The sequence below is a fragment of the Erythrolamprus reginae genome, chromosome 2 (genome assembly GCF_031021105.1).
Source record: "Erythrolamprus reginae isolate rEryReg1 chromosome 2, rEryReg1.hap1, whole genome shotgun sequence".
Classification (NCBI taxonomy): Eukaryota; Metazoa; Chordata; class Lepidosauria; order Squamata; family Dipsadidae; genus Erythrolamprus; species Erythrolamprus reginae.
The window spans coordinates 215,345,895-215,361,651 of record NC_091951.1 but is presented as its reverse complement, the minus strand read 5'-3'; the positions used below and the strand labels follow the sequence as shown (position 1 = coordinate 215,361,651).

General features: G+C 46.4%; 1 protein-coding gene across 4 annotated transcripts in view; it reads left to right on the top strand.

The window, feature by feature from the left end:
• Positions 1-15,757, top strand: part of QTRT1 (queuine tRNA-ribosyltransferase catalytic subunit 1) — a 256,258-nt gene that overhangs the window by 236,255 nt on the left and 4,246 nt on the right. For all 4 annotated transcript variants that reach the window (XM_070741811.1, XM_070741810.1, XM_070741808.1 and 1 more), the window contains 5 exons: positions 6,149-6,264; positions 7,710-7,848; positions 7,948-8,023; positions 8,228-8,337; positions 8,876-8,960. In XM_070741811.1, coding sequence (XP_070597912.1) covers positions 6,149-6,264; positions 7,710-7,848; positions 7,948-8,023; positions 8,228-8,337; positions 8,876-8,960 — 526 coding nt within the window. The remainder of the gene's footprint in view (positions 1-6,148; positions 6,265-7,709; positions 7,849-7,947; positions 8,024-8,227; positions 8,338-8,875; positions 8,961-15,757) is intronic.

Below are 15,757 nucleotides of genomic sequence, written 5' to 3'. Positions count from 1 at the left end.
CCCCTTAGCAGCCCCCAATACCTCAGTTTTAAAAACTCAGTCTAAGTGTAGTGACTGTTTTTAAGAGTATCTTATTTAAGTATTACTAATGTTTTAATAAAATAACTTGTCTTCTTTTTTCTCCTTTTCCCTTTCTTTTGCAGAATGAAGAGGAGCCTTTGGAAAGGGGTTTCTGCCCTCCGTGGGCATTTCCCCCACCGTTTATCTTCCCGGGGATCCCTTCCCTCAGAGGGCATATCCTGAGCGGGGAGCACCTCAGCTAGGGGTCACTGGCCTCAGAGGCCATACCCAGCTGAGAGCCGAAGGTGAGGGGGTCCGTCCCCCTCACTGGGAGGCTCGGGGATTATTTTCCCCTTGAAGACAAGTACCTGGCACAGCGCCAGCGCCTCTCAGCTGTTCGGCGCTGAGGAGAAAAGCCGCGCCGCCGCCGCAGCAGAGTCTGTGCGATTGCTGCAGCCCGTATAAGCCGCTGGGACGGCAAGGAGGGCTATTAGGCAGGCTGGGCAGGCTCCTTTCAATTGGGGAGGTCGGTCCCCGAAAAGGAGGAAGGCGGCAGAATTGCGGTGTTTCTAGCCGCGCCCGCCATTTTGGGCAGTTGCTGACCCGCGCCCGCCATTTTTGAGCGGGAAACAGTTGCTCTCCGCCCACTCTGTGGGCGCGACCAACGTTGGGATTACACAGGCGTCATTCTCTAAGGAGCCTAAATCGCCATTGTGGCTGTCAGCTCTCATTCCGAGCAGCGTTGAATTGCAGATCTATTGTTAACAACAGTGCTCGTGAGTAATGGAGGAGAAAATGACTGAAAAGGCATCCTCCCCCACTTTGGTGTCCAAAGATAAGGGCAAGTCAAAGCCCAAAGAAAAATCCAAGGCGCAGGCCTCTTCTTCCTCTCTCAAAGAGGCAGAGAGGCGCATTAAAGCATTGGAGCAGAGGCTGGAGGCAGCCATTTTAACACCAAGAATTGCCTCGCCTCTCCCTGCGCAGTTGATGTTCCAGGCCAGGGATCCACTAGCTCCATATTCTGGGTTGAGACCAACTGACACCCTGTCAGAAAGGGATTGGTCCCCAGAGAGGCAGGGCCCATTTCTGCCTGCAGCTGGTCAATCTGCATCAGGCCTTAGTCAAGCCAGGCCTCCTTCAGCACCTCATTCTATGAAAAGTGGGCCTTCAGCAACCTTTACACCCACTGCAGCTGGGCTTAGAGTGCACCCTGACACATGGCAACAGATGTCTCCAGCGTTGCAGGAGCTTGTCACTGATGCATATTCCCAGGGGATGGCAGCAAAGGTGCAGAACACACGTCACCCTTGTCCAACAAGAAATCCTTGGTCAGTACCGCCCCTCTCGGGTATGGGGTCCTGGGTTGAAGAGCCTTCCCAATTGGAGGAAACTGAGAAAGAGTATGATTTCTCAGATGACGAGACCACTCCTGAACACCCGGTAGTGGCTGGTCTTTTTAAGGCTTCTTATTTCAAGGTTCTACTCCATAAGGCAAAGCAAACAGCTGACTTGCCAGGTTCTACTAAAGTTACAGATTCTACTGAGGACCCTAAACCGTCTACAGTACTCTTCAAAGAGCCTCAGCCCGAGACTGACCATGTGCCATCCTCGGATATCTTTATACAAAGTATCAAGCGCCCTTGGCAGACTCCAGCAGCGGCTCAAGGACCTTCGGTCATGGAGAGGAAATTCTATACTCTGGATGAGGATATGGAGAAGCTGTTGGAGTTTCCGCCCATTGACCAGCCAGTAATGACTCTGATTTCAAAGGCTTTGGTTCCCTCTGAGACTGGCGATAGCTTGAAACCAGAGGATAGAAAGGCGGAGATTTTATTGCGTAAGTCGCATCAAATGGCCAGTTGGGGGTTTAGAGCAGCCACGGCTGCCTCCTTTTTCAATCGGGCCTCCATAATATGGCTGCAAGAGGTGCAGGCCCGTCTAGGCCCAGAGGATGGCCGTTTACGACAGGACATCAGTAAGCTATTAGCTGCAGCGGAATTCTCTGCGGATGCTACCCTCCATGCAGCGAAGTTTTCGGCTCGAGGGATGGCAACTTCACTGGCTTCCAGGCGTCTCCTTTGGCTAAGGAACTGGCCGGCGGACCTTAAGTCCAAATGGAACCTGGCTTCCTCTCCATACCAAGGAGAAAAACTGTTTGGGGAAGCCTTGGATCCGGTCCTCATTGAGGACAAGGACAAACGGAAGTCCCTTCCCAGAGCATACAGACGACAGGAGCGTCGGGCTAACCCCTATAATCGTCGCCAGCCATTTCGTTGGGACTCCTCCTCGTCGGTGGGTCAGAATATCAGACCTTTCCAACAAGGCCAATATGGTCAGTCAGGCTTTCGAAGTGACCGTGCGGCCTTTCAAGACCGACCGAGGGGATATCAACAAGCGAGACGGCCCTTCAGGGGAAACCAAAGGGGCTTCAAACGCAACTCCAAGTGACTTGCATCAGCTAACGCCCATAGGAGGCAAACTACAACTTTTCAGTGCCTCCTGGAGAAGTATCTCCACCGACAAATGGGCGCTAGCCACAATTTCTCAAGGGTTGCGTCTGGAGTTTCTTCAGCCCCCACCACACCGATTTGTCCAATGTCCATCAACACGAGATCCGCTGAAAAGACATCATTTGCGGCAGGAGATAGACCATCTTTTGGATATCAAGGCGATAGAGAGGGTGCCCGAACATGCCAAAGGCACGGGGTTCTATTCCATCGTTTTCCTCGTGCCAAAGGCGTCCGGAGGGTTCAGGATGATCCTAAATCTAAGGTCCCTGAACGCCTTCATCCGATATCGGAGATTTCGAATGCACTCTCTCCAATCGATTCTCTCCTCTATTCGTCATCACGACTTTCTAACGTCGATAGACCTGAAAGATGCTTACCTGCACGTTCCCGTTTGGCCGGCCCATCGTCGCTTTCTCAGGTTCTGCCTGCACGGTACACACTACCAGTACAGGGCGATGCCGTTCGGCCTGTCCTCGGCGCCTCGGTCATTTACAAAGCTGATGGACATCTTGACGGCGCATATCAGGGCCCAGTCTGTACGGGTGATGGCATACTTGGACGACATCATCGTTATGTCCAAGTCACTGCCCCAGGCGCAACAGGATTTGATTCTTACACGAAACGTCCTGGAGCGGCATGGCTATACCATCAACGAGGAAAAGAGTCATCTTTTTCCCTCTACAAGCATCCAGCATCTGGGGTCTATTATAAATACTACTCAGGACACGGTATCTTTGACACCGGAAAGAATCCTCAACATTCGGCGACTGGTCAGCAATCTGTGTCGTCAACATCAGGTGTCGTTGGCCATGTTGTCCAAGGTACTTGGGACTCTCGTATCATCCATAGGAATCGTACCATGGGCTCGACACCACATCAGGAGTCTCCAATGGTTCCTACTGCCGTACCAAAAGGACAAGGTGAGCCACTCTCACCGGCAGGTGAGGCTTCCAGCATACGTCAAACAATCACTGAAATGGTGGTTGTCCCCAGCGTTATTCCGGGGTTCCCCTCTCCACAGCCACGACTGCTTGGTTCTGACCACAGATGCGAGTCTGTCGGGTTGGGGTGCTCACATGGGTCCTCATATGGCCCAGGGCCTATGGTCTCAGGACGACCTGACCCCTATCAACATCAATTTCCTGGAGCTCAGGGCCGTGTTTCTGGCACTTCGAGCCTTTACTTGCTGGGTTCAAGGCAGAGACATACTGGTCCTAACAGACAATGTAGCGACCAGGGCCCACCTCAATCATCAAGGGGGCACGAAGTCACAGCGCCTCATGCTCGAGACTACGGCTCTCTTCGATTGGGCCGAGCTTCATCTGTCTTCATTGCGGGCGGAGCACATTGCGGGGACCAGCAATGTGCAAGCGGACTGGTTGAGCAGGGCGACCCTGGATCCGTCGGAATGGCGACTCGCCCCGGCTCTTTTCAACAGCGTAGTCCGCCGCTTCGGGGTTCCATCAGTGGATCTTTTTGCAACTCCGGACAACGCCCAATTGCCCAGATTCTATTCCAGGTTCACAACGCCAGGGGCGGAAGGGGTCAACGCCCTGCTGTCTCCTTGGCCCAAAGGTCTGCTTTACGCATTTCCACCAACATGCCTTATTCAAAGAACATTGGACAAGATGGTGCAGGAAGGAGCAGAGTTGATATTGATGGCTCCTCACTGGCCGAGACGCCCTTGGTTTGCAGACCTGATAGCCTTTTCTGTGTCTCCCCCGTGGAGGATTCCAGATTACGAGATATCGTTGAGCCAGGGGTCAGTATGTCATCCGAACCCTCAATGGTTCCAGCTGACCGCCTGGCACTTGAGAGGCTCAGATTAAGAAACCAATGTATACCGGACAATGTAGTATCTACTATGCAGGCTGCTCGTCGTTCGTCTACAGTGCGAATTTACCAGGCTACATGGGCGGCCTTTTGTAAGTTTTGCTCAGAGCATTGTTCTGACCCTCAGCAAGCTTCGGTTATTCTGGTGTTACAGTTCCTGCAAGCGGGAGTTGATAGAGGTCTGGCACCAAATACCTTGAGAAGGCAAATAGCGGCTCTCGCGACCATTGTACAGGTGCCTCAATCTCGTTCGTTAGCACAACATCCTTGGGTACGGGATTTTATTAAAGGAGCAGTCAACTCCCACTCACCTCGGATACACAGGTTCCCGACTTGGGACTTGTCTCTTGTACTGAAGGCTCTTACTGCTCCTCCCTTTGAACCGCTAAGATCTATTCCACTTCGTCTGTTGACATTTAAAACGGCATTTCTTGTGGCGATCACATCAGCGCGCCGAGTGTCCGAATTGTCGGCCCTGTCTACTCGATCGGACTTGTGCGTGTTCCACTCTGACAGAGTGGTGCTGAGACTGGACCCGACCTTTATACCCAAGGTCAACTCTGGTTTTCACAGATCGCAGGAATTGGTCCTTCCTGACTTTTGTACACACGGCCAACATCCTTTGGAGTTGAGATGGCACAAGGTGGATGTTAGGAGGGCCTTAAAGATTTATATCAGAAGGACTGCTGAGTTCAGGAAAACTGACAGGCTGTTTGTGTCATTTGCTCAAAGATCTAGGGGACTTGGGGTCTCATCTAAATCCATTAGTCGCTGGCTTAAGGATTGCATTGCAGAAGCGTACAAAGCTAGGTCTCAGTCGCCTCCGACTGGCATAACTGCGCATTCCACCAGAAGTGCGGCGGCGTCTGCAGCATGGAATACCCAAGCTTCTATTGAGGACATTTGTAAGGCAGCGACTTGGGCTTCGCCTACAACCTTCATACGTCATTATAAACTTGACTCGGTTGCTTCGACTGAAGCTTCCTTTGGGAGGCGTGTGTTGCAGAGGGTTTGTTCCTCTCCGTCGACCGTGGCACAGCCTTTTCCCTCCCAGGGGATGTGAACTTTGGTATATCCCATGTTGGACTCTCCTTCCCAGTGCAGTGGAGAAGAACCGTTGTACATACCTGAACGGTCTTCTCGATGCACTGGAAGGAGAGTCCAAACCCACCCGGCGTAGTTGCCAGGTCGCCGGAGTATTTGGGTTGCGAGGTTTCTACGTTGATTGTTATATGGTTGAAGTTTAATAAATTGTGTTACCTCTATACTGTCTTCGTTTTTAAAACTGAGGTATTGGGGGCTGCTAAGGGGCGGTGATTACCTCGCATTTAAATATTTAAATTAACTCAGTCTCTACCAATAGGATTGGTAATTACCCATGTTGGACTCTCCTTCCAGTGCATCGAGAAGACCGTTCAGGTATGTACAACGGTTCTTTTCTGATATGCTAAATATTTACAATTAAAATTATATTTTGATTTTAAGATCAAAAGACAACAACTAATTTCAAAACAATCTGGCATTAGTCCACAAAAAAAATATTCTAGTTATTGGGTAAATAAATCATGCCAGCTTTATTCATTTCCTTTCAATGTAAATTTATAAAGGGAAAGGAATCTCAAAACTTCCCAAATGTTCTTGAATATGAACATTTGGCTATATCAACAGCATTCAAATCAAAGAGTCAAATAAAATATATTTAAATAAATTGCTATAAAACATTCAGTTGCAAATTTGATTGAATTTAAGTTCTATAATTAGAATTATAGAAATAACAAATGTAATTATTAAAATGTTTCTTGCAGATCTATTCGTTGGTTGGACAGATGTATTGCAGCAAACAGCAAACGTAACAAGCAGAATTTATTTGCTATTATTCAGGGTGGGCTGGATCCTATCTTTCGAAACAAATGTCTGAAAGGTAAGGTCACTTTTATTTTGAAACTGGTCAATTCCATCTCTTTTAAACTGCCACTATTTTAGAACAGACTATAAGGGAATTGGGATGACCTAAAAGTCTCATCTATGATTCTGATTGTGATACAGGCTAAACCAGGGGACGTGGCTACGTGGGCATGGGTGTGCGGTCACATGACTGGGTGGGTGTGGTCAATTTAGCAGTCCATTTTGCCTTTGTCTAAGCCGTATTTGCTCAACCCAAGGCATCTATTTATTTACAATATTTTTTGGACTATAAGATGCATCTGACTCTAAAACGCACCTAAATTTTGAAGAGGAAAAAAAAGTTTTTAGACTCTGTGCTCCCCAGTTTCAGGCCTTTTCCATACCTTTTTCTGCCCGTTTTTCAGGCTTTTCTCAGCCCGTTTTTCAGGCTTTTTTCAGTCCATTTTGGGGCTTTTTCAAGCATGTTTTTGAGTCTTTTTGGCCCAATCTTGAGGTTTTTTCCTGGCCCCTTTCAAGGCATTTTCAGCCCGATTTTGAAGGTTTGGGGGGCGTTTTTGAGGCTTCTTTTGGCCCACTTTTGGAAAAAATGGGCCCCCAAAAGCACAGAAACCGGCACCAAAAGCCTCAAAAATGGCCCGAAAAAACTTCAAAAACAGGTAAAAAATGTCTCAAAAATGGGCTGGAAAAGTCCCAAAAATGGGGCAAAAAAGGCTCAAAAAAGGCAAAAGAATGGAGAGAAAGTGCCTGATTCAGACACTAGCTCTCCCCTGAGGGTTGCCTGCCCGCTGGACTGGCCTAGAAATGCCGCCATTCCCTGGCGGAGGGGAGAGCGAGCGTGCAGCAGGTGCCCAGAGGCTCCATAGAAGCCAAGAGGAGGCGCAAAAGGTGGATGAGCCTCGCCCCTTCCCTGCCAAGCGTTGCAGGTCTTTAGCCGAGCGCAGCAGAGCTGGAAGATAAGCCTGATGGCCTTCAGCCTCCTCCCCCAACCCACATCTCCACCCAGACTCTCTGCAGTGCAGCTGCTCGGAGAGGCCAGGGACCATGTGGCTGTGCTGCCGGCCAGCTGGCCCTCACCTACCAGCTTGCGCCCTTCAGCCTTACTTTTGTGGTGAGCTGATCTTATCTATGTCCTTTGCCCTTACCTTTGCAGTGAGCAAGACCCCTAAGGGGTGGAAATAAGGGCGACAGCTGGAGGAGGAGCAATGTGGGTGGCGCAGCCCAGTCACACAGCAACGGGGGCAGGTCTGAATCACCACTACACACAGGCCAGATACATTGTGAATCCATCCCGCGGGCTGTAGTTTGAGAGGCTTGGGCTAAACTCTGAAGCTTTTCAATTATCTTCTGGCCATTTGTTTGCCAAAGTGCTTTATAAAACTTACAATATAGAGATAATAAGCTTTAGATACACTAGTGTCCTTCATCTGTCTCTTTTTCTTCTCATCCCCTACCACCTGCTAGAGATGACTAAACGAGATGTGCCAGGTTTTGCTATTGGAGGTCTGAGTGGGGGTGAGGCCAAAGATCACTTCTGGAGGATGGTAGCCCTCAGCACAAAACATCTCCCAAGGAACAAGCCCCGCTATCTTATGGGAGTTGGGTACGAAGAAACAAACCATGTTATTAAATGGGATAAGGATAGCCACCTTTTGCAGTTGCTCCACCTGATGCATGTTTCTTATCTCTGTTCTGCTCAAAGTTATGCTACTGATCTGGTGGTGTGTGTAGCCCTGGGCTGTGACATGTTTGACTGTGTCTATCCCACAAGGACAGCAGTAAGTATATGCATCAATTTGGGAGGAAATAGAATGGCACGTTGAATGCAGTTTCACCAAGTTGATGCCAACGAACAGATTGGCATTGGAAGACTCTAAAATTGGGAGGGGGGGATTTTGTAGGGTTTCAAAATACCCACCCCCTAGGGAACCAGTATTGTTTTCAGTGGTATCTCTGAAATATGTGGGCCTCTTCATTTCCAGCGCTTCGGTTCAGCTTTGGTCCCTTGGGGCTCCCTACAGCTGAAGAACAAGCAATATGCCAAGGATTTCCGGCCCATTGATGAAAACTGTACTTGCCCTACCTGCCAGAGGTTTGTGTGCTTGGATTGAAGGGTTTTTTTTAACAAGTAGGAATGGCAAAAAAGCTTAATTAAATTAAATCAGATCCTCATTTAGTCACAAAACTCAGTATATAATCTTTATCAGCTACATGTACTTTCTCACACCAAATTATCTCAGTCAATGATGTGAGGCTAAAATGTGGTGACATCATTCTGAGTGGGATAAAAACGCAAGAAAATATTTAATTTAGAATTGTCTTCAGTTTGACAATTCCAGCTACATCATCTTAAATTTTCTTTGACTTCTCTGCTACACAACAGTCTTTGCATTCTTCCTCATTTATTGAGTTAATAGCCACAGAAGTGCATTTGGATTCTCCATGCATTGTAAAAGTACTGATGCCTGAATTGTCTGATATAACTTCCCTCAGTTGATAGGTCTAATTTTCTTCATTTTATATTGTATTGTAAAGAAACAAAAACATTCCCCCCTTATAGCTCTTGATGTATCAAAAGTCTTCCATAAACCTTGGGTTACAAGAGGATCTCCTTGTTTGTGTCTTAACAGATATAGCCGAGCTTTCTTGAATGCTCTCTATCCTATTGATTCAGCTGCCAAGCACCACATTACCATCCATAATATTGCGTACCAGGTCAGTCTGTTCAGGGGCCATAAACATCTGTTAAATGGGCAACAGTATAGCTAATGCAGCATATGGGCTATGAAATGGGGATAAGAAAATAGGTGCAATAAGGTGAGCTGTTGTGGTTCAGTGGTTAGAATGGTGTATTGCAGGCTGACACTACCCATTGCCAGGAGTTCAATGCTCAAAGTTGACTCAGCCTTCCATCCTTCCAAGGTCAGTAAAATGAGGACCCAGTTTGTTGGGAGCAATATTCTAACTCTGTAAATCACTTAGAGAGTGCTATAAAGTACTATGAAGCAGTATATAAGTGTTAAGTTGGCTTTTCTGTCTTTTACCATAACTTTATCAAAGTGAGTAGAAAGCTGCTTTTCTCTTGCTCACTGTTTAAATTCTATATTCTCTGTTAAGTTTCATGACATCTGTCTATGCCAGGGGTAGGCAAAGTTGTCTCTTCTATGACATGTGAACTTAAACTCCCAGAATTCCTGAGCTAGCATGATTGGCTCAGGAATTCTGGGAATTGACGTCCACAAGTCATCGAAGAGACAACTTTGCCCACCCCGGTCTATGCAATCATAATCAAAATTTTCTTAACTAAATTTAGGAAGTTCAGTTTAGTTATGTTTTTTTATTATTATCTAATCCTTTGTTTGGTTTATTTTTTCTATCCTTTGCCAATGATTGTTTATAATGAAAGGGAATGCAAAATTGTATCAGTTTATATACCTCGGTTTTCAAACGCTTCTCAGTTCGAACAAATCGGTATTCGACCAGGAAATTCAAGAAACTTTTGCCCTGAAATCCGAACAAATATTTGGAACTCGAACACTCGAGAGAGCTGAACACAGAAGCTGGCAAGGTACACAGAGAGAGAGAGAGCCAGGGACAGTAGCGGGCGAGCGAGAGAGCTGAAGATAGAAGCCAGCAAGCTACAGAGAGAGAGAGAGATCCAGGGGTGAGCAAGAGAACTGAAGACGGAAGATGGCAAGCTACAGAGAGAGCGAGAGAGCCAGGGACGAGCAAGAGAACTGAAGCCGGAAGCCGGCAAGCTATAGAGAGAGAGAGAGAGAGAGAGAGAGAGAGAGAGAGAGACGGGGACAGAAGCAGGCAAGCTAGAGGGAGAGACAACTGAGGAGGGGAATTTATTTTAAATTGTTTCGGTTCTCAACCAAATCAGTTCTCAACCACACTTCCAGAACGAATTGTGGTCGAGAACCGAGGTACCACTGTAATTTATTATGTGCATGCTGGGATTTTCTTAACTGTTAACCCTAGAGGGGTGGATTTGTACTACTCACCAAGCCATAAGCCACAGTGTATAAACAACAATAGCTAGATTCATACATTATGGAGATTCTCAGTCATCCAGGTCATGGTTGTCCCAAAAGTGCTGTTTATTTTTAATTTTTATTTTTTTAAATATTTTTTATTGATTTGCATAGACAAACATGACACACATAACATATAACATTTAGTGGAGCTACAGTCGCTCCGTTCAAAGTAGAAGTCATCTTTGTATTAGAAAAGAAAAAAAAATATTGTCGTTGTTTAACACATCTATAAAATACGTAGAAATATCTGTTATAAGGTAATAAGTAAAAACTTCTAAAAGTATATAAAAACATATATAGAAATTTTTAAAACTATGACTTAAATTAAACTAGAGTAAAAAGAATAAGAGAAGAAAAGAGGGATTTACATTTGTATTTTAAATAATCACCATTTAGTACATTATGACTACTAAATATAAGTACAGTGTTCCCTCGATTTTCGCGGGGGATGCGCTCTGAGACCACCCGCGCAAGTTGAATTTCCGCGAAGTAGAGATGCGGAAGTAAATACACTATTTTTGGCTATGAACAGTATCACAAGCCTTCCCTTAACACTTTAAACCCCTAAATTGCAATTTTCCATTCCCTTAGCAACCATTCAGATTATTACTCACCATGTTTATTAATTAAAGTTTATTTAAAAAAATATTTATTAAAGGCAGACGAAAGTTTGGCGATGACATATGATGTCATTGGGTGGGAAAAACCGTGGTATAGGGGGAAAACCCGCAAAGTATTTTTAATTACCCGTATATACTCGAGTATAAGTCGCTCCGACTATAAGTCGAGGCGCCTACTTTTGCCACAAAAACTGGGAAAATTTATAAACCCCTGTATAAGTCGAGGGTGGAAATTGCAGCGGCTACTGGTAACTTATAAAAATGGAAACCATTAAAATAGATCAATTGAGGCATCAGTAGATTAAATATTTTAGAATATTTATTTCAAAGAAAGCCAGTAAACTAGCTCTGTAAGTTTAAAAGAGGGTAAACAGGTATATATCCCCCAAGGCAGGTATAGGCAAAAAAAATGCAAGTACCTAGGTACTTACCTCAATCCCCTGCTCCTGCTGGTTTGGGTTAGGGTTAGGATACTTGACCTTTCCTTGCCTCAAAGAGATACAATTTCCCTCTATATTTACTATTACTGAACATCCAAAATATACTTAATTCTATGTATATATGCCATATGTGTAAATAAATATTACACACAGGCACACAAAAATATACTGTACATTATCTACTATATAAACTGTATGTGTATATACAGAGAGAGAAAGAGAGAGAGCTCTTGTAAAATTATATATGGTACATTCAACCTCACTTACTGTAATAGGAAAACAAACCCAGAGTCCACTTTCTGCCACACAGTTAACCATAACTAGAACATTACACATGTCTTCAGATGTACTTCCCTAGCTTGCACATTACTGTTAGAGCTAGGAAATGTCATGGATTGAGTAAAATGTGGTGATTTTCACTTAACAATGCTTTTGCTTAACAACAAATTTTGAGCTCAATTGTGGTCATAGGTCTCTGTCTGTCTGTCTGTCTGTCTTCCTTTCCTGTCTGTCTGTGCCCCCCTCCTGTCCCCTCCCCGGGTAAATTACAGAGTCAATACTGTATTGTTTTTTTATTTAAGGTTACAAAGCAAATGAAGAATCATTTTGAGTATTCTTTAAAATTTCTTCAGTGAGATCCATAGCTAATCTGGCAAAAAAAATTTCACCTGGCAAAACTTTTTATTGTTGACATTAGGCACAGCCAGACATATGTCTTAAAAGGCAAACAAACTGTCAAAAAAGTACGTTTTTTAAAAATATAATATTTTGGTTGTTAAATTTAATTCTGCCTTGGCGCGGGGCAGCCCCCGCAGATGGGTGGCTGGCGAGGACCACGCATTCCCATCTTTGTGTTCGCTGGGGTTAAAGGAAAGTTTAGGGACCCCCGCCCCTTGGAGAAATGCCTCGTTGGTGACATTCTGAGCGTTTTTGCCTCCCCACTCCAAAAACCCCACTTCTCGGCAGCTTGCCGAGGCTGAGAGGAGAGTGATTTTAAAAGGCACTCTCAGCTTGGGGTTTTCTCCCCGCTGAAATGTTTCTCTGGCCACTGACAAATTGCTCGCCCGCCGCCCTCAACACCCGCTTTGTCCTCGACCCGGCAGAAGAAAACCGCGTCCTTTCCTGTTGCTCTCTTCCCGAGAGGTGGGGTGAGGGGGTGTTGAGAAGACAGAAGCAAGAATCCACCCCCCACCCACACACACACCTCATCGGCTTTTTTCCCCTCTAGCGCGGCATTGGAGTGTTTGGCTGGCTCCTTTTCTTGCGGGGAGAGGGGGGAAAAGCTGGGGGGGTGGATTCTTGCTTCTATCTTCTTGCCACCCCCCCACCACCACCACACCTCACCGGCTTAGGAATGTCGTTGCCTCCCACAGCCACTTCCCCACGCGCTTCGGATGTGCCTGCCTTTGCTACAGCGAAGACAGACGGCACCTTCCCGAAGGGCTCAGCTAAGCGGGTGGGGGAAGGGCTGGCCATTTGCCGCCTCTCTCCGCTGTAGGAGAGGCAGGCGCAAGCAAAGCAACGTTCCAAAGCGGTCTCCGGGAAGCAACCGAGGGAAAGGCAGTTGTCTGCCTTTCCTTCAGCTCAAAAGAGGAGGCAAATGCCCTGCCTTCCCCCAGCCGGTTAACCGAGCGCTTCAAGTTAACCGGCTGGGGGAAGGCAGGGCATTTGCCTCCTCTTTCGGGCTGAAGGAAAGGCAGACGATTGCCTTTCCCTCGGTCGCTTCCCGGAGACCACTTTGCTACATCGCTTTGGGAGAGGGGGCAACTGCTCCCGGTTTAAGAAGCAAGAATCCCCCCCCCCCAGCCAAACGGCTTTTTTCTTGTTTAGCGCGGCGTTCGAGTGGTTGGCAGGTTCCTTTGCTTGCACGCAAGAGCCAACCACTCGAACGCCGCGCTAAACAAGAAAAAAGCCATTTGGCTAGGGGGGGATTCTTGCTTCTTAACCGGGAGCAGTTGCCCCCTCTCCCAAAGCGATATCCCAAAGCGGTCTCCGGGAAGCGACCGAGGAAAAGGCAATCGTCTGCCTTTGCTTCAGCTCCAAAGAAGCTCTGGGAGAGGGGGCAACTGCCCGGTTAAGAAGCAAGAATCCCCCCCCTAGCCCAACGGCTTTTTTCTTGTTTAGTGCGGCGTTCGAGTGGTTGGGTCTTGCGTGCCAGCAAAGGAACCTGCCAACCACTCGAACGCCGCGCTAAACAAGAAAAAAGCCGTTTGGCTAGGGGGGGATTCTTGCTTCTTAACCGGGCAGTTGCCCCCTCTCCCAGAGCTTCTTTGGAGCTGAAGCAAAGGCTGACGGCTGTCTTTCCCTAAGCCGCTTCCTGGAGACCGCTAAAGATATCGCTCTGGGAGAGGGGGCCACTGCCCGGTTAAGAAGCAAGAATCCACCCCCTAGCCAAACAGCTTTTTTCTTGTTTAGCGCGGCGTTCGAGTGGTTGGCTCTTGCGTGCAAGCAAAGGAACCTGCCAACCACTCGAACGCCGCGCTAAACAAGAAAAAAGCCATTTGGCTAGGGGGGGGATTCTTGCTTCTTAACCGGGCAGTTGCCCCCTCTCCCAGAGCGATATCTTTAGCGGTCTCCAGGAAGCAGCTTAGGGAAAGACAGCCGTCTGCCTTTGCTTCAGCTCCAAAGAAGCTCTGGGAGAGGGGGCAACTGCCCGGTTAAGAAGCAAGAATCCACCCCCTAGCCAAATGGCTTTTTTCTTGTTTAGCGCGGCGTTCGAGTGGTTGGCTCTTGCGGGCAAGCAAAGGAACCTGCCAACCACTCGAATGCCGCGCTAAACAAGAAAAAAGCCGTTTGGCTAGGGGGTGGATTCTTGCTTCTTGACCGGGCAGTTGCCGCTTCTTTCTAGCTGAAGCAAAGGCAGACGGCTGTCTTTCCCTAAGCCGCTTGCGCCCTCTTGTGGTGACATGTCAGTCACCCGAGTATAAGTCAAGGTCGGGTTTTTCAGCCCATTTTTTGGGCTAAAAAACTCGACTTATACTCGAGTATATACGGTAATATTTTTGAAAAACCGTGGTATAGACTTTCCACGAAGTTCGAACCCGCGAAAATCGAGGGAACACTGTATATTTAAAGTAATATAACAGTAAGGTTATCTCTTTTTCTTTGTATCCCACCAGATGTATACTTTTTGCCAAACATCATAGAATTCTGATTCTTATTGGTTATTTAACCTTCTCGTCATCATATCGAGCTCAGCACATTCTAAGACTTTCTTAAGTATGTCTGTTTCTTTTGGCGTCTCAATTTCCTTCCATTTTTGAGCAAAAGCTATCCTAGCTGCTATTAATATATGGACTATTAAGTAATATATATCTTTTTTGTATTTCATATTTGATATACCTAATAAAAAGAATTCTGGTGTTTTCTTAATTTCTTGTTGCGTTATTTCTCTTAACCATTTTTCTATTATGTTCCAATATTCTTTTGCTTTTGGGCATGTCTACCAGGTATGATAATAAGTACCTATCTCTACTTCGCATTTCCAACAATTAGCTGACTTAGTTTGGAACATTTTTGAGATTCTATTCGGCAGCAGAGGCCATCTATAAAACATCTTAATTTGATTTTCTTTAAAGGAAGTTGACTTCGTTATTTTCCAGTTATATGTCCATACTTTTTCCCAAGTATTTAAGTCTATCTCTTTATTTAACTTTCTACACCAACTAATTATATTGTCCTTTAATGTCCATTCTATATTTTTACAGTTGATTAAAAATTTATATGTTTTCCCAATCAGTTTTCTTTGGTTTGTTGTTAATAATTTACCTAAGATGTTATTATCTTTTCTAAGTATATATGTTATTTTATCTTTATAAAACCTAGACTTAATCTGCGCGTATTGCCACCAATCTATAACAATACCTGTCTCCAACAGGTCCTGATTTGTTTTTAAATTCCACTGATTATTTACTAGGTCTTTGTATTTCCAAATCTTACCCTCTTGTATTAGGTTTGGGTGGCTTATAGCCTCAATGGGAGATATCCATTCTGGCAAAACTAGGAAATAATCTTTCTTTATATCGATCCAGACATCTATAAGTGCCTTTCTGATTATATGTCTCTTGAAATAGGAATGCGTTTTATACTTTTCATACCATACGAAAGCATGCCATCCACTGTTTTTTGTAAGCTGCGCGCGTGAGCGCGCGTGTGAGCTCCAAAATACCCCGCACACGCAGCCTTTTCCTCGGTTGCGCGCTCCCCATTCCCCTGCCAGCCCGCGGGGGGGGAGACGCAGGCAGTAAAAGGGAGCCGCGGCCGCCCCTGCCTCTCCATGGTGCCTCCAGCCCCCTCGCGCTCCTGGCCTCTTGGCCCTGCCCCCCGCCCGATCCGCCCCTTCTCCGCCGCCTCCTGCCTTGGGCGAGACTTCTCTCTTGGCGGTCGCTGCAGCTTCTTCTTCTTGTCCTCAT